This window comes from Lepisosteus oculatus, chromosome 4 (assembly GCF_040954835.1).
Source record: "Lepisosteus oculatus isolate fLepOcu1 chromosome 4, fLepOcu1.hap2, whole genome shotgun sequence".
NCBI classification, from domain to species: domain Eukaryota; kingdom Metazoa; phylum Chordata; class Actinopteri; order Semionotiformes; family Lepisosteidae; genus Lepisosteus; species Lepisosteus oculatus.
The window spans coordinates 41,743,402-41,763,208 of record NC_090699.1 but is presented as its reverse complement, the minus strand read 5'-3'; the positions used below and the strand labels follow the sequence as shown (position 1 = coordinate 41,763,208).

General features: G+C 38.4%; 1 protein-coding gene across 3 annotated transcripts in view; it reads left to right on the top strand.

Annotated features, from left to right (window-relative positions):
• afap1l2 (actin filament associated protein 1-like 2) overlaps positions 1–2,266 on the top strand; it is an 83,675-nt gene extending 81,409 nt beyond the window's left edge. For all 3 annotated transcript variants that reach the window (XM_015347896.2, XM_015347895.2, XM_015347897.2), the window contains one exon: positions 616–2,266. In XM_015347896.2, coding sequence (XP_015203382.2) covers positions 616–642 — 27 coding nt within the window. In that variant the 3' untranslated portion in view covers positions 643–2,266. The remainder of the gene's footprint in view (positions 1–615) is intronic.
• The last annotated feature ends 17,541 nt before the right edge of the window (positions 2,267–19,807 follow it).

Here is a 19,807-nt window from a genome sequence, read left to right as displayed (position 1 = left end):
CTGCTCATGTCTACCTAGAACTGTAAAATCAGACAATTCCTGTTCAGGAAACTAGGGGGAATTGTTCTTACCAGTGTAAAATTACGGTGGTAGTTTCGGTAAAAAAATCCTGATTATATAATGTCACAATATTTAACATGGAATACCATGATTGTTATGCTGTAGAATTATCTTTTTATTGTTTACTATGGTATAGTTATGGTTATCACCAAGACAGTGTGCCTTTTCAAATAATGTTATAGTTTTTGCAGAATTAAAGTATAGCTAAAAGTATACTTAAACATTTTATTATGGTTTATCACATAACTATCATACTAATTATTACTTGGGTATGTACTGTATATTGCAGCTTGTGTACTGGATTGAAAGACATCTGATCACCTCTGTGTTTTTTAAACTTACAATGCAGTTTGAGTACTTGTCTTTTACCACAAGATAATTTATATCGCTTTGCATCCAATGGGTTTAGTTTTTTCATTACAGACTAGAACGATGTGTTGAACAAATATTTCTTCATGAATGTTTCCATAAATCAGGTGATTTCCAGAAATTCAGGTGAGGTTTGTTCGGCCCCAATGGCAAGATTATTTACATGTTCCACTTTTTCTGTCACAGGAATGGGAAAAGAAAGCCACCAGCTAGAACCGAGTATCTGCTTGGAATGAACTTTGTTTTTGACTGGAATAGTCACCTTGTAATCAGCGCTCCCAGAGACTTCAGCTAAGGAAGCCAGCGCTTAATTTGCCTTCAGCCCAAGCTTGTGTCTCCACAGACAATTATGGGATCCAACGTCCACATTGTAAAAAGAGGGAGACTGGATCATCTCTTTTGCCACTGAACAGTACTGCCAGCCACTCTTTAGCATGATGTCAGCGTTAATCTAACACACTTGTTTTTGTGGACAAGAATACTACTGTATATATGTTTACTGCAGAGATGAGAGATTGTTTACTGCAGAGATTTAAACCTGAAAAAAGGGAATAAAAAATAGTAAACTGTTACAAAATGAAATGTTTTAATAAACACAATGCACATTACAGGTTACAAGATGCCAGTTGCATCTAGGGAAAGCGCATTAATTCCACAGTATTCAAATGGAGACCCAGTGGGCTTTAGTCTATGTACAGTACATATTAAATGACCAAAGGCTTGCTTGTACTTAATTCTGCTGAGAAAGGCAGCCTTTTCCTTTAAAGGTGTCAAAGTACTCAACCTATATTATTTACCCCAAACTAGGGAGATGATCATTGTTTTTTTATCTTTTTTTCTGCTAATGGAAATGCCTAATATGCATTACAGTTTTCTTAATGGCTCAAAATATCACCATAGCAAATCCTCTCCAAGACAGTCCAGGCTTTATTCCTGGTATTTGTAAATAAGAAGAGTCCTTTGGTACAGTATCTGTAAGCACAAGATCAGTCATTTAAAATTAACAGTAAAATGAGATGTACAGTAAGCAGAGACGAATGTGAGACAGACAGCAGATAAAACGGGGGGTACTAGTTATTACTTATGGAAATGAAGAACTATGTTTATTTTAACTGTGTTGTCATTGATAGTTTCTTTCCACGGGTCTTCCACATACAAAAAATGATTTATAGTTATTTTTCATTTGAAAAAAGGAATGTAAAAATATTTTTAAGGATGACTAAGTCATGCCTTTTTGTCAGGTCATAAAAGGTAAGATTTTTTCCAGTATTTTTGCACATGCCCAAGTAGTGTATACTCTTGGAGGGCAAGTAGTGTATACTCTTGGAGGGCAAGCCAGCGATGGAGGGCAAGCCAGCGATGTCAGGGTACATATTCAGTGACTTGTGGGTGCAGTTTTCTTTGTGGGCAAACCAGATGAACATTTCCCCTCCTAATCAATTTGTTATGGAGTAAATGATTTGCCTGCAGGGAAATTAATCACCAAAATCTAAAACATATTTATAAAAATGTTGTCACAAGAGAGCAAAGGGACATAATTTGAGTAGAAGACAATCTGCCCTCTTCTGCTGTAGTGAAGTGTCTTCTCCATGTCATTTTTTTGCCACTGATAGTTATGTTTTGGTTTTTCTCTAAACGGACCGCTATTTGCTAGTAAAAAACAATCCTACTGGAACTGTGAGTGACATTGTATATTTCTATGTTTGTCTGTAACAGGGTTATATATACATCTAAGCATATCTATAGTGCAAACAGTTTCTTTGGCTTCCTCATGTATGCCTCTTCCGGTAGTCCAGGATTACTTAAATAAAGAAGATTATCAGATCTCCTTTCTTTATACTGTAGTAGATCTATTCATGGGGTATACATACCGTAATAGCATTAATAGGATGAAATTACAAGATTATCATTTTTCTTGTTTTTCTGATTTTTTGCATTTTCGCAATCCCTATTGCATGTGACACTGAGTGAAACATGATATTGGGCTGCTAATTAGAGTAGCCATATTTAGCTAAAAGGCTGGTACTGTACTATACTGTATATACACTTGTGTGCGACATCCTTTTCAGGAGACATATTTTTTACAAGATTCAAACTCTATTCAAAATACTTATACAGCCCTTGTTACCTATATAATGTATAATGCCGAAAATTGTACTGGTTTTCTGGTATCCAGTTACAATGCTAAACTATGCACTAGTACTGTGCTAGACATCTTCATTTTTCTTAAAAGATATTATCCTGTCACCAAGTACTTTAGAGTAATAACTCTTTTTCTCCATTATCTATTTCAGTTTATGACTTCCAAAACTGTGTCTCTGAACTTACATTTATAAAAAACGTTTAATTGATGCCTCAAAAAGAAAATACTGTGTGAAATACTTGATCTTTCATTTTTTAAATTCTATTGCTGGGTGTCACTGCTCAAGACTGTAAACGCTGATTATTCTTCTGTATCTTGAATGGGAGACACCTGTAAGGCAATGGTTATTAAATTACTACTGAAGGACAGTTTGTCAAGTATGGGTAACTCCCTGCAATATTAAAACAAAAAAGGTATGTACAGTAGTAATGTTCCATTGATGAAAGGTAATACAGTAAGTATCTAGCCAAGATTTATGCAAGGGCCTATTCATTTAGTAAGTGCTAAGATATACTGTACAGTACAGTGGATATAAAAAGTCTACACACCCTTATTGAAGTTGCACATTTTTGTGATGTACTGTAAAGCCAGAAATCAAGATAAATCATGTCAGACATTTTCCCATCTTTAATTGCAACCAACAAAATTCAAGAGATAAACAAATAGATAATTATTAGGAAAAATAATTGAAATGAAAAAACCTATAGACAAGTAGATACAGAGACCTACAGATAAGTTTGCTTATTCATTTCAGGCTAATATTTGCATTCTGTGAGTACATTTTCACCTAAATGAGTGAAGGATTGTGCAAAGTCAGTGAACAAAATCTTAACCCTAACCCTAACCTAAGCCATATCAAAAGCTAGGTTAAGGGTTAGGAACCCCACTAAACGTAGATAATTATTGATGTCATGGCTGTGTTTTAGGACAGAAAAGGAATTTAGGAAATGTGCTATGTTAGTGTTATCTTTCTTACCAAAGATTCAAAGAAAGCAATTATATGTTTCAAACTCTTGCATTTGGCATTGATATATAAAAAAAATAATGCCAATATTTATGGGGTATTCCTGACACTTAGCCTACAATGAACCTGGAACCATGCTCATTGAGTACAGAATTCAGCCTAAAATTACAATTACACAACACAAGTCAATAATAGAATTTCTCAATTGTTGATGCACTTCACCTGGTTGGGTGAGATTGCTTAGTCATTTCAGGCTAATATTTGTGTCACCCAATGGCCTGAGGAAGGCCAAAGTAGGTCCATTTTATAACAGAATGGCTCCGTCGCAAAAGCACTCAAGTAAAAATGGTGCAGTTTATTTATAGTACTCCCAGTCCTCCATACCAGAAAATAAAACTTCAAAAAGAAACACAACTAGTTCTTAAAATAAAGATAAATCCTACTTTTCTCACTTCTCTCTCTCTCTCTCTTTTCAGTCATACTACCTGACATACCAACAACCAACTATCGACTTAGGCTGAGGATCCAGCTTAAATAGCTTGTAAGCCCCTCTCCCTCTGGAACAAACCATTTCTCCAATTCAATGCATGTGGTTATTCCCATCTCCTTAAATAAGCCTTGAGAACTGGGGTTAGGTTTGGCCTATTGAGGCCACCATTGGCTGACCCACCCCTTCTGTGTAAAGAAAATCAGTAAAGTATAGGAATTGTACTGCTGTAAGCAGTATTGTGTATATACTGTAGTTGACCTGAATGAAAACAGGACATAAAGAAAGGGTTTCAGAAAGCTTTATTCCCGTGCTTACAGTCTGGGTAATTGGAGGCTGCGCTGTTATGCTTCCTGTGGTGATATACGGGTTTTTCGCATAAATCCGTATTGAGCAGTATTTCTCGCGTTGTGAACGTGTGTACACAGCAGTCCCCCTGGGTTCCAGTTAATGCATAATTATGCATCTATAAAAAAATGGAGGTTTAAAAAAGAGAATTAGCTCACTGATAGTTTTATATGGAGGCTGTGAACATTTTCACAAGTCGTGGTCTTTCAAATGCATTTGGTTTGAAGGCTCTCTGCATTTCCCTTGCGAAGATATGAACAAAAGAATATTCGAATGTGGCAAAATGTGTTTTCGTAACTGAGGTTTCGTGAAAAAGCTACAGGCGTGCCAAAATCATTTTCAAACTTCAAGCTAACTTCACCCCAGTGTGGGCACCGCATTGTTATCTCAATCACCTGCTAATTCGTTTTATACCACGGGAAGACAGGAGAATGTGATTGTACTGTATCTGTACGGAATGTGTGCTGCGTTTTAAAAAATAAAGTGTTTAAAATGTATAATTAAAAATTAAAAAAAACTTGCAGCTTACTCAAAGATTCTAAGATGATCAGAGGAAAGGTATTGCATGTCTAATGGTCTAACAAAAACTACAGTATGCTCAAACCGGTTTTTATTTTTCGGCACAGCCAGCCGGCCCAAACCACACAGACACCAGCTAGCCTGCTAGAGAGCCACAATTCACACTCAACCACATCACAGATCACAGATCAGTCCCAGTGTATGAGATATTGCTGTTTGATCTTTGATCTGAGCTTTAATAGACAACAAATCTCTATTAATATAACTACCGAGTGGTATTAAATGCAACTTTTTTTGTATAAATGACACTATTCTAAAATGTACAGTTTTAAAAAAATAAAAACAATTACAATCTAATCTTTCCACGTTTGATCCCATGATGAAGTACTAACGCTCCTGCTTTGTTTAACGATGGTATGAAAAATTAATCTAGTGAGAAACTTATGCTTAAAGTGAGTTAAGGGTATTAGAATACAAAGATAACGATTTACATTGCATTGTAAGGCATTTAATTAAACACGCGTTTGCGATTTTAAACAAAATGGGGAAAATGGGGTTAGACCATGCATTACACTTCCTCGTGATCATCTTAGAATTGTTGAGTAAGCTAAACGTTTTTTTTTATACATAGCATTCAGAAATAATATTGAGAATAGTTCTGTGGCATATGCATATATTAAACTTTTCTAAAACTTATAACAAAATTAAAGACGATTAAAATCTGTAATCTTTCCATGTGTAATGTCATTAGAAAGTACAATAGGTTCCTGCTTTGTCTAATGATGGTATCAAAAAAGAAACCTGTGCTTAATGATAATTAAGGGATTTAGAAGTCAAAGAAAATTATTTACGTGTTTAATTTTAAACACAAAGTGATGAACACAGATGCAATTGGTGCTTTACAACCATTGTGCAATACTGAGCTCCATGCTTCCACCCTCTCGGTGCCGCCTCCCCCCTGACAAAGCGCAGTGGGCGGCATACTGTTTTCAGAGCCTCTGATTGTGGAAAAAAAACCTTCTGATCTGTTCTACATACCAGGAAGACAACAGAATATAATAATTAATAATTGCTTACACTTATATAGCGCTTTTCTGGACACTCCACTCAAAGCACTTTACAGCTAATGGGGACTCCCCTCCACCACCACCAATGTGCAGCATCCACCTGGATGATGCGACGGCAGCCATAGTGCTCCAGAACACTCACCACACATCAGCTATCAGTGGGGAGGAGAGCAGAGAAGTGAAGCCAATTCAGAGATGGGGATTATTAGGAGGCCATAACTGGTAAGGCCTCCTTTTTCGAGAGACGCCCTGTGATTTTTAATGACCACAGAGAATCAGGACCTCGGTTTCACGTCTCATCCGAAGGACGGCACCCGTTTACAGTATAGTGTCCACGTCACTATACTGGGCCATTAGACTCACATGGACCGCAAGGTAAGCATCCCCTGCTTGCCCCACTCACACCTCTTCCAGCAGCAACCTTAGTTTTTCCCAGGAGGTCTCTCATCCAGGTACTGACCAGGCTCACACCTGCTTAGCTTCAGTGGGTTGCCAGTTGTGAGTTGCAGGGTGATATGTCTGATTTTTTCTATTCGAAACGTGTTTTGTTTTTATGAAGTTCGTGTATTTTAAAGTTTAATTAAGAAGTAAAAACCTTACAGCATACACAGAGATTCTAAGATGATCACGAGGAAGAAAAATCACCCGTTTTTTGCGCATAAAAAGTGGTTATTAATTTTTAAAACCTGTTTTATAGCTTTTAAAGTCGTGCAATGTCAAGCAGGAACACATCATTATATCTAGTTTTTTATTAATTTTTTTAAGAATTAAAAAAATCATTTGCCCAGCCTAATTTTAAAGACCTCTACTTGTGAAACTTTTTGCAGCCTGTACATAAAACTATATACACAATACGGCTGACAGCAGGAAAATTCCTATACTTAGCAGCTTATTAAAAACAGCACCCATGGTGTTAAAACTAATTTTCTTTAAACAGAAGACTGACACAGCTTCACGTAGTGAATCTGTTTTTCTATGAAAACATTTGTCAGTGTGTCAGTGAGGGTGGGCTTGCTTAACCATTTCTGACAAATATTTTGTTTCAGTGAAGTATATTTGGCACTCAGTTGAGTGGAAGGTTGCATTCGTTCTTTGAAGAAATTCTGAGCCCTAACCCTAACCTAGCTAGGGTTAGGGTTAGGATTTCTGCAAAACATAGATATCTTTTGATAGCATGGTTGTGTTGTAGGGCAGAAATGACATTTACAAAAAGTGTTGTTTCAGTGAAATCTGCCAATTTTTTTTCCTTCCGTTTTTAGCTGCACTGAATTGCTTACTCTTAGTCCCTTTAGCCAATGTCTGCCTGGAATTTCCACCCCTTAAACATTGTTATATCTCTGCAGCAAAACATAGCAGGAGCCTGGTTCAGGTCTTGTTGAAGCAACCCCCTTTGCTTTGAGTGTGAACAGTCAAATTTATTATTTCTTAATGTGTCAACTCAGCAGACAAACATCTGAAAGCGGTCTTCATAGGTCAGAATTTTCAATTCTTGGCCAGGAAATGTCCTGGGAATGATTTGAAAACCTTGTTCTAGGTGACTACTAGCTTGGATACAAATCTGGGACAAATTGATCAATTGCAGAAAATTCGACATCATGTTTTGGGAAGACTGAACCTGGAATGAAATTTCAAACATATAATAAAATATCATAAAATAAAATATTGAAAATAAAAATAAAAACCATTGCGATTGCTATAAAACCTTTAGACACTGCTAGAGAGCCTTTATCTGCTGTCATGCAATGAAAAAAAACCTCAGAGTTGCCTTCTGTTGTGAAAAAAAGGAGCACTGATAAGAAACTTGCAAAAAAACGATTGATTACCCCTTCTGAGTCAATGATTGACAGCCAAAAGGCAGGTGGAATGCAACCTGAGGCTTCTGGAGGAAGTCTTACCCCCTAAGGTTCTCTGAATGGCTGAACATACAATGAATGACAGCCTTTTCACCAATCAGATCGACTCATTGCTGGCTGTCCTGATTCAGACATTTCCTACAAAGTCAGTTATGGTCTGGAGATAAGCTAGTTCGCGTTACTGAGGATATACATCATGCTTCAGAATAAGGTAAAAACATGGGATCTACAGTATATATATTGTGCTGGTTTTTCATTTTACTGGCTTATTGAATAGCTTATTAATACATATTGGAAGTTTGGAAGTGCATCATCAGATAAAAAGTGACTTTGTGATCGATTTTCTTTTTTTTATAACACGTTTTTTTAAAGCTCCGGTTGTGCTTTTTCGATTGATATTATGGTTTTCTGGTTTTGTTGGTAAAAAACGATTAAAAATTACGAAGGAATGAAAGGTAGATATTGATTTACACCGCGGACGTGTATGACCACGCTGAGGATAGCACACGTGTGGCATTATGGAAGTTCTAATGCAATTTCTAAAAGCGGTTTTGTGCAGCCCTAGTTTTACACTTTTCGATTGATAAAAGGTTTTCTGTAAAGGTTTTGTGGTTTTGGTGATGTAAAATAATGACGTGAGATAGAACTTAGGTGGCAAGTTTTTCCGGAAAAAGTGGTGAATACGCGCATGTCCAGCATTATTAATGAAAAAGGGAATTTTGACTTAAGTACACTAAGGCAAAGGTTTGAAAAAAAAAACAACCTAAAATACCTTTCAAAATCTGACCTCTGGCATTGAATGCACATGCATATGATCAAATAAAGCCCAGATTCTTGGGGTTTTGCTGACTCTTACACTAGATAAGTCTGAAACCACGCTGATTGAGATCACCTTCCAAAACAACATTTCCAACAGTAGAATACTTGTCCAAATACAGAATTTTACTCTTGTTGGTATGTTCTCTTTAGTGTGTTGGGTTTGCTTAACCAGTTCTGAAAAATATTTAGTTTCAGTTAAGTATATTTGACACTAAATTGAGTGGAAGCTTGCATTCATTCTTTGAGGAAGTTCTGAGCCCTAGCCCTAAACTTGCAAACCCATAGCTAGGGTTAGGATTCCTGCAAGACATAGATACTTTTTGATGGCATGGTTGTGTTGTAGGGCATTTTCTTTGGTTTGGCAAGATTGTTAAGTGTTTTAAAGCTAATATATTGATGCCCTGAGTTTTATTTTCCCATGCTTCGTATTCTTGTGTTTGTTACAAAATATACTGATGTGTAAACATATTCATTACCATATTGCGAAGCATTGGAATAATACATGTCATACAGCAACAGAATAACAGAAAGACAAGTATAACTGGTGTTAGTAACTTAAAGAAAAACATTCCCCATGACCCAAACAGTGATTCTAACCAGGAGAAGGAAGGGAGTGTTCACCTAGTCTTTTAGTTCCATCAAATGATGAATAGCGAGCGTAAGATTTCCATTAGCTGGAATATAAGTACAACAGGATTCTCCTATTAAAGCACAGACTCCTCCAGAGGCTGCATTTTGGAGGTCTAACAGGAACCTGTTCTGAAGTGCCATTAATTGGACTCCCCTTCATTCTTGTTTGATAGCGTCTAAGCCCTCTAGCGTGATATTAATAAAGGAGTACATTTCATAGTGAGTAATTTGTAACCAGCGGGCATTAGCTATACCCTGAATACTCAGTCCTGAGGAAAAAATCATTTCCGCTGCAGTAAATAGTCTATAGTCATCTGGTATATTACACATATCAAGCCAGACTTTCTCCAGATTGCCTTTTCAGCTGGAGTTGCCAGGGCCTGTATATCAGCTAGTGAGGCCATTTCAGTCTCTGAGCTGAGAATGGGAAGTAAAAGTGCAGGGGAAGAAAAGGATGCCGCCGCTGCCTTTGCTGCAACATCGGCCCTGGAATTGCATCTTCAGGCGAGCGGGTGTGTGCTATGTACTTGCACACAGCAACGGAGCTTGGCAACAAGATAGCCTCAAGGACGCAAGCCCTTGTTAAAGCAAAAAGTTCAGCTGCCTCGGCAGATAAATGTGAGGGGAGGCGAGCGGTCTCGACAGTGGAGTGGTCAGAAACCACTGCATACCCCACATGACTCAGTCCGGTAGCTGGGTATTTTCGAGCTGACCAGTCAACATAGAAAAGCAACTCAGAGTAAGGGATGGGAGAAGAAAAGAGATCCTGCCTCGGGGTTTCCTGAGAGGTGATGGCCGCCAGACAATCATGTGGCTCCCCCTCGTCCTGAGTAGGTAGCAACAGTAACATGCGGCAAAGATAAAAGGATATGATGGTAGTGAAGAGTAGATACAGAAGAAAAATATGACCTTTTACTTTGAAGGAGGATAGAGGCCACAGCATGTGAAACTAAGAGTTTAAGCGGACGATAAACCAGGGGATGCAGAAGCCATGATGGCTGCAGCTGCTGACACTACAGTACGTAGGCAGTCTCCGTGTTCTTGTAAAAGGACAGCATTGTAGAAACCAGACTTCTCGTCAACACATAAAGTGAACCCCTTAGTCATGTCAGGAATGCCCAACGCAGGGGCAGACATAAGAGCAGTCTTGAGTTCAACAAAAGCATTTTCCCCTTCTTCAGTCCGAGTCAGTCTGTCGGTCATATTCAGGCCTGAGGCGTGCGCCGTGTCAGACAATGGCTGTGCTAATTTTGCGTACCCTGGTATCCACACCCTACAGTAACCTGTGCAGCCTAAGAAGGACATAATTTCCTTCTTGGTGCGGGGTTTTGGAATTTGTGGATAGCAGTTATTTGCTCAGTGCCAATTGAGCGTGAATTTGCAGAAATACGTACGTTCTTTTTTACAAGCTGCAGCTTTGATAGCAAAACCTTATTTCCAGTACTGGCAAGATCATTTAGAAGATCATTAGTATTCTGATGCAAGTGCTTTCAGTTGGAGAGCAAACCAACAAATCATCAACATAGTGCATTAGTGTACTACTGTTTTTAAAACCAAACCCTGAGAGCCAGTCCTGCAATGCAGAGGAAGAGATAGCAGGAGCCTCGGTATACCCTTGAGACATACGAGTCCAGGTATACTTTTTCCCTTGAAGCGGATACTGGGGCTTACTCGGCCTATAGGTGGACTTGGGTTTCACTTCGAGCGGGGAGACTCCTTTCACCAGTCCCACATCATATTTGTAGGCTGCCCAGAGGGAACTAGGCACCCCCTCTAGTGTGGGATGGGAAGTGTCAACAGGGGTAGACACAAATCATGCACACATTTGGTCATCTGGAGCCGTAAGGTGCACGGTCCTCCAGGTTTGAAGGATTGCTGAGCATGGGTACCAACTAGCCTGGAGTGTGGCATTGTATCTAACACTTTTTGAATCGGGAGCTGACCACGAGCAGCTTTCAACACAACGCCGGACAAAGACGCCTACGTCTTGCCAGCGAAAACCTGATGCTTTAGCAAGGGAAACATGAGGATGTGTTCCCGCTCGATAAAGTGTTTTCTGCTTTTCTGTTAAGCTTATAGCTAGTGCTGTAATGTTTGCCGAAATTAAATACCCATTGCCAGTTAGCCTATCACTACACTGTCCATCATCGAACCATGCCGTATCAAATTCCTCAGCTGGACCTCCACAACTAACCTCTACAGTACAATGTAAATTACTCCAATCCTGAAAATCACCATGGTCTGGCCACAGTCTTTTATGCTCCTGTAAAAGTCCCAGCTGTAATAGCAGTCAAGGATCGTGGATGAGTGCTGTACTAACATGGTGCGTGGCAAGCAGTCTTCATTGCAGGACATAAAAGCTGGGTCTGATAGTCACTGCCAGCATCAATGCTGTATGGGTGTTCAGGGCTAAACTCATTTTGACCGTCTTCCCCTTACATCGCCGTAATCAAGCTTCAAAGTCTTTATGAAAATAGTCTCTAGCTCTCTGCTTGTGGGTCTGCTTTCTGCTACCAGCCGTCTTAGGGCTGTCGTGTACTTGCGCCCATTGGTTTTGGGGTTTGGCAGCTCCCCAGTAACTGCCGCCAACTCGGTTAATTTCCATGGTCGTAAAATGAGGACAGTAGGTTCTTCATCCTCACCAGTGCAGGGATTAGGACATTCAGTCATTGGCATATGGGGCACCCCTTCCTCCCCATCCATGGACCGGGGACGCAGAACGGCGGAAGGGTCGGTGGAGTGACCCCCATCATACCGCACCCCTTTTCTGGTGTGGGATGGCGAGAGTGCCCCTCTAGGGTCACCCTGTCCCCCTTCCCGTCAACAGTTATATGGCGAGATCGGTAGCCTATCACCACCATATGGTGGAGATGACGGAAGATCAATCACAGGAAAACAATCCAATTCGGGGTACACTTTAGTAGTGCTCAACATCATCTGTTCGGGTTGCTTACCCCATCGTAGTTAATATCTTTTAGCACATTCATCCCACACACTTACACATTTACTCATATACTCATAATCCCACAAAGGATTTCCCCCTGGGTTAGGCGAATCTGTCATTTTGTGTATTAATCGTATGGCCCATGGCTGAAAACTACTGTCACGGGCCATCTTTTACTTGTCCAACCTGACATATTATCAGTAAAAGGTTAACAGTGCGATGACACAATTCCGCGGTACGTGATTGGTTGACCGACAGGGGCTCTCATGGTGCGTTGGTCGGTCGTAGAAAGATTTAAATGTCTTTACTGTGTTCGTTTTAGTATTGAGTATGTATATGGAATTTTACCACTGAAGGGAAATCTTAGTAGCTGAGCATAAAAAGAATAGGAGCATACTGTTACGCGTGTGAAGACCATAAATTATATTAATTTTGGAACATAAACATATAGTATATGGCTGGTCTTGGTACTTTAAAGAAAAAATACACACCAGTATTCCGTTTCTCCCTAAGCATTTTAAGCATCGAAGTCATGCGGTACGAGTAACATTTTACCCACAGTAGACTCACCAACCAGATGTGTTTCAGTTTCTGTGATAAGCCTAGATTAATCATATCCTCTCCTCTAGTAGGAGCACCAAGTGTAAACATGTAACGTCCCTATTAAAAATAATGGCAAAACAGAAGTTCACTCTTTCTAGAACATACCTTCCTATGGACACTCCTAAAATGTATAAAATAGTGTCCACAGCATCTCATAATAGAGGCAAATGGGGAACTTCAAACTCATTTCATACAGTGCCATCCATGAGGGGTTAAATATACCCTGAGAGAAATTAATTTCTGGATAATTCAACGGCTGTGATTTCTGGAATATGTATTATCCCAAATATTTTCAAAAGAAATTGAATTATTTCAATGAATCTGTGCCATTCAAGTACCTGCTCCAGACAGTAACCACTGCTAAGGGTTTATATGAAGCTTGCATTAAAATGTCATGTTCCCATAAAAAAGTCATGCCTTGGAGTATAGACCCCCAAAGGAATGCCATAGACTCAAACTGCAAAATAAACACATACAGAAAGAAAGTATTTGTATTGTAATTGCAAATCCTGGTATGAGTGATTGGTATGACTTTCCTCATTACAAATCTCTTATTAGAATTTAAATTTCTCTGTAACTCCAGGTCAGAACAGAGAAAATGTAACTGCGTTAAGGAGTTTACGATTATGAAAAATAGAAGGATAAGCATGATACGTATGTCTTCTGTCATTTTCTAAGTCATGTTACTAAGCACCTAATATTATTGAGTATATGAATCCATTTAAGGTTTATACCATTAAAGTAAAGGTTTATTCCATGCTGAAAATGTTTGTACCAGACTTTTTTGAGGCCTGTTTAATTGTGTCTGAAGTCTGATGTTGTAAATTTTTTTGTTAAAAAGATCCATGAAAATGTCACTACTAAAGTTAGCTGGTACTGTTGGTATTGTAAGTGGCAAGTAGAGCTCATATTTTAGATTTTGTGTAGTTGCTAGCGTTGAACTGTGTGTTGGATGCACATGAATTGAAGGAATGGGCAAACATAGCTGATGCGGATCCACAGAGCCAGCATATAAAGATGTTTATAATTAGAGGCAATTTGTTTAAATAACTAGGTATGGATACTGATGTGCAAGAGAGGTGGAAAGGCTGTTTCCTTAAGCCAGCACTATAAAATGTTTTATTCTCAGTGAGATGCTGCCATTTCATAGTGGGTTTCTAACACTGTGTATAGTTCCATCCACACAGTGCCTTTACTTCCATCCATTTCTAATCTCTTTATCCAGTACAGAGGATTTGGAGCCTATCCCAGTAAGCGACGGACACAAGGCAGAATACACCCTGGACATAGCGCCAGTCCATCACAGGACAGACGGACACAAACACACACACACCAGGGCCAGTTTAAATCTAACCTCAGAACCTTTCTTTTCAGAAGACTTAGTGTCTGTATCTGCTTCATTTTCTAATTTTGGTAGCACCTCTAACTGCTTGTCTTTCTTATATGCATTTACTTTGTAATCTGTGGTCCTTTTATCTGTTTTTACATCTACTGTATTGCTTTGAGATGCCACCTTTAATGGTGATATATCAAATAACGTTTTTTATTATTGTTATAGGGAAACATGATCAGATTTTCCCTGGTTCAGAAAAAAAGATCTAAAGTATACTAGTTTGTCACTCTTCTCATTCCCTTTGCTAAATTACTTTTCATACTAATCAATCTAACTGCCAGTTTTCTGTGCTTTCTCTATCCTGCTAGATTTGCAATTATTCTGAAAATTTTCATCTTGAAATAACGCATTTCTAAATACCCTTTTCACTGTTAACGTCTTATAGCAACTCTGCGACAAAATATACACTTAGCTCAACCTGACAGTTCATCCTGCTACCAACATTAAATAAAACAAATCTTAAGATTTCTATATGTATGTCTTTATTTAGTGGTTTCATTAGTGACAAAGGCTAAACTTTCTTGGAAAAATGTCTTTTATGTGTTGCGGAAAAAACTGACTTGCTTTAACAAAATATGTTTACAAGTCCTTTCACCTGGCAGTTTACCTAAATGCCCTACTATCTGAGAAGCCCTCCATGAAACCATAGTTGCTATTAATTCATTTAGGGCTCACTGACAGAATTGCTGTTTTTTATGCATGCTAATTTCTGATTCCTCACTCTGTTTCATGTTTATAGATAAGACTATTGATCGCGAAGGGAAATTGATGTACATGTTTACATGTTCTTTTGTAACATACACCTTTTTGTGATGTTTTTGTATATCTAAGCAAGTGTTCCTGCATCCCTCTTCTGCACTATAGGCATGGCTTTTATTCTGTTTGCTCCATTTCTAAAACTTTTTGCTCATGTGCATTTTTGTATTTGTTTACACCTCTAGCACTTTAACGTCCTGAATTTTCATTTGCCTTAATTTGTAGAATGAATTTGAGTTTTAGCCTTAAAAATCTTACGTTTTCCCTATCTTTTGTTTCTTGTCCTACAACTGTTATTATTGATCACCATGACTTCATTCAGCCTTTCCTGAACGTCTATGACAGGCAGAGAGAGTGCTGTTTCTGGTGTGATCTTTTGCAGCTGACTTTTCACTGTTTTAAACGAACAAGAAATTTGATTGCTCATAAATCACTTATTCTATATAAATACAGCGTAATTGCCCTCCGAAAATCCTCTTTTTCTTGTTCGTTTTAGAGACCTTGATCGAAACTGATTTTAGATGTCAGAAAGGATTTATTTTCTCTGTATTTCCTACATTGCTTTGTCGAGATTTTAACTTTATATTTAGGCTCAGATTTCAACTATAAATCGTACACTAATTAATAGCAGTAAATACTGATGTTTTGCTCCCTCTTACCACAAAAATATATATATTTTGTAGCTGGGATGAACTTTATTTCGTACGCGTAGCTACTGCGATTTGGACACGAAGCGGTTAAAGATGGTGGCAAATCAGGCACTCAGAGGGGGGGGGGGGGCGTCTTCTCGCCTCCATAACTAAAATGCCAAATAGGAGTGGCTTAAGCGACATACACAGTCATGTAACTGACAGTTTGAGGTAGCCTATCGTGTAAATTTCGCTTTGTTGCTGATAGGTTAAGCTTTCGAAACTCTGCCCCAAATTCATGTGACTGATTTTTCGCCCTGTTTCGTTGGTTAAACGCAATGATCACAAGCACCGCCATGGTTACTGGGATGTGTAGTTTTTAATTCCGTTTGAATTATAACTGTACGTACTGTCTTCATATTTGGCCAGGGCTTTAAAGAGAAGGCGCGCCAAAACATTTTGGTGCCGTCGTCTCCGCTTTAAAGGTACCCCCGTGCTGGAAGAATTTGACCTTGGAACGTTTGCCCAGCGTAATGAAAGAATACCTTTCAAAAATTCATGTGACCACTCCTCACCCACTCTTTTGGTTTTGGCAGTGTTGTATTGTCTTTTCAGACTCATATTTTGATTCAGAGAAGCAAATTTTCCAGTCAAATGAGTGGAATATTGAGAAAAGTGTCTTTGAGAAATATTTGAACCCTAACCCTAACTAGCAAAACCCGAAGCTAGGGTTAGGGTTTTATTCCCATACAATGTGGACAGTTTTTGATGGCATGGCTGTGTTTTAGGGCTGAAAGTATACTTAGGAATATAGTTCTTTCGATGTTTTCTAAACATTTTTTTTCTGACCTATATGGCTGTATACAGTGCTTTGCCCCAATAAGGAATGGTGTCTGAAGTGCCCAACAAACAAGAGTTCAAAAGAACCTGATTGAACTTTTAAACTCTTGCCATGGGCTTTGAAATCACAGGCATATTAACAGATAATGCCAGAATGTATTACTTGTTTCGGACTTTTAGGCCATTTAAGCCTAAACGTACATTCATTCAGCACTCTGTTCAACACGAAATTTCCAATGAAAGAATACCTTTCAAAAATTCATGTGACCACTCCTCACCCACTCTTTTGGTTTTGGCAGTGTTGTATTGTCTTTTCAGACTCATATTTTGATTCAGAGAAGCAAATTTTCCAGTCAAATGAGTGGAATATTGAGAAAAGTGTCTTTGAGAAATATTTGAACCCTAACCCTAACTAGCAAAACCCGAAGCTAGGGTTAGGGTTTTATTCCCATACAATGTGGACAGTTTTTGATGGCATGGCTGTGTTTTAGGGCTGAAAGGATACTTAGGAATATAGTTCTTTTGAAGTTTTCTAAACATTTTTTTTCTGACCTATATGGCTGTATACAGTGCTTTGCCCCAATAAGGAATGGTGTCTGAAGTGCCCAACAAACAAGAGTTCGAAAGAACCTGATTGAACTTTTAAACTCTTGCCATGGGCTTTGAAATCACAGGCATATTAACAGATAATGCCAGAATGTATTACTTGTTTCGGACTTTTAGGCCATTTAAGCCTAAACGTACATTCATTCAGCACTCTGTTCAACACGAAATTTCCAATGAAAGAATACCTTTCAAAAATTCATGTGACCACTCCTCACCCACTCTTTTGGTTTTGGCAGTGTTGTATTGTCTTTTCAGACTCATATTTTGATTCAGAGAAGCAAATTTTCCTGTCAAATGAGTGGAATATTGAGAAAAGTGTCTTTGAGAAATATTTGAACCCTAACCCTAACTAGCAAAACCCGAAGCTAGGGTTAGGGTTTTATTCCCCATACAATGTGGACAGTTTTTGATGGCATGGCTGTGTTTTAGGGCTGAAAGGATACTTAGGAATATAGTTCTTTTGAAGTTTTCTAAACTTTTTTTTCTGACCTAAATGGCTGTATACAGTGCTTTGCTCCAAAAAGGGATGGTGTCTGAAGTGCCCAACAAGCAAGAGTATGTAAGAACCTGATTGAACTTTTAAACTCTTGCCATGGGCTTTGAAATCACAGGCATATTAACAGATAATGCCAAAATGTATTAGTTGTTTCGGACTTTTAGGCCACTAAAGCCTAAACGTACATTCATTCAGCACTCCGTTCAACACGAAATTTCCAATGAAAGAATACCTTTCAAAAATTCTTGTGACCACTCCTCACCCACTCTTTTGGTTTTGGCAGTGTTGTATTGTCTTTTCAGACTCATATTTTGATTCAGAGAAGCAAATTTTCCAGTCAAATGAGTGGAATATTGAGAAAAGTGTCTTTGAGAAATATTTGAACCCTAACCCTAACTAGCAAAACCCGAAGCTAGGGTTAGGGTTTTATTCCCATACAATGTGGACAGTTTTTGATGGCATGGCTGTGTTTTAGGGCTGAAAGTATACTTAGGAATATAGTTCTTTCGATGTTTTCTAAACATTTTTTTTCTGACCTATATGGCTGTATACAGTGCTTTGCCCCAATAAGGAATGGTGTCTGAAGTGCCCAACAAACAAGAGTTCAAAAGAACCTGATTGAACTTTTAAACTCTTGCCATGGGCTTTGAAATCACAGGCATATTAACAGATAATGCCAGAATGTATTACTTGTTTCGGACTTTTAGGCCATTTAAGCCTAAACGTACATTCATTCAGCACTCTGTTCAACACGAAATTTCCAATGAAAGAATACCTTTCAAAAATTCATGTGACCACTCCTCACCCACTCTTTTGGTTTTGGCAGTGTTGTATTGTCTTTTCAGACTCATATTTTGATTCAGAGAAGCAAATTTTCCAGTCAAATGAGTGGAATATTGAGAAAAGTGTCTTTGAGAAATATTTGAACCCTAACCCTAACTAGCAAAACCCGAAGCTAGGGTTAGGGTTTTATTCCCATACAATGTGGACAGTTTTTGATGGCATGGCTGTGTTTTAGGGCTGAAAGGATACTTAGGAATATAGTTCTTTTGAAGTTTTCTAAACATTTTTTTTCTGACCTATATGGCTGTATACAGTGCTTTGCTCCAAAAAGGGATGGTGTCTGAAGTGCCCAACAAGCAAGAGTATGTAAGAACCTGATTGAACTTTTAAACTCTTGCCATGGGCTTTGAAATCACAGGCATATTAACAGATAATGCCAAAATGTATTAGTTGTTTCGGACTTTTAGGCCACTAAAGCCTAAACGTACATTCATTCAGCACTCCGTTCAACACGAAATTTCCAATGAACGAATACCTTTCAAAAATTCTTGTGACCACGCCTCAGCCACTCTTTTGGTTTTGGCAGTGTTGTATTGTCTTTTCAGACTCATATTTTGATTCAGAGAAGCAAATTTTCCAGTCAAATGAGTGGAATATTGAGAAAAGTGTCTTTGAGAAATATTTGAACCCTAACCCTAACTAGCAAAACCCGAAGCTAGGGTTAGGGTTTTATTCCCATACAATGTGGACAGTTTTTGATGGCATGGCTGTGTTTTAGGGCTGAAAGTATACTTAGGAATATAGTTCTTTCGATGTTTTCTAAACATTTTTTTTCTGACCTATATGGCTGTATACAGTGCTTTGCCCCAATAAGGAATGGTGTCTGAAGTGCCCAACAAGCAAGAGTATGTAAGAACCTGATTAAACTTTTAAACTCTTGCCATGGGCTTTGAAATCACAGACATATTAACAGATAATGCCAAAATGTATTAGTTGTTTCGGACTTTTAGGCCACTAAAGCCTAAACGTACATTCATTCAGCACTCCGTTCAACACGAAATTTCCAATGAAAGAATACCTTTCAAAAATTCTTGTGACCACTCCTCACCCACTCTTTTGGTTTTGGCAGTGTTGTATTGTCTTTTCAGACTCATATTTTGATTCAGAGAAGCAAATTTTCCAGTCAAATGAGTGGAATATTGAGAAAAGTGTCTTTGAGAAATATTTGAACCCTAACCCTAACTAGCAAAACCCGAAGCTAGGGTTAGGGTTTTATTCCCCATACAATGTGGACAGTTTTTGATGGCATGGCTGTGTTTTAGGGCTGAAAGTATACTTAGGAATATAGTTCTTTCGATGTTTTCTAAACATTTTTTTTCTGACCTATATGGCTGTATACAGTGCTTTGCCCCAATAAGGAATGGTGTCTGAAGTGCCCAACAAACTAGACTTCGAAAGAACCTGATTGAACTTTTAAACTCTTGCCATGGGCTTTGAA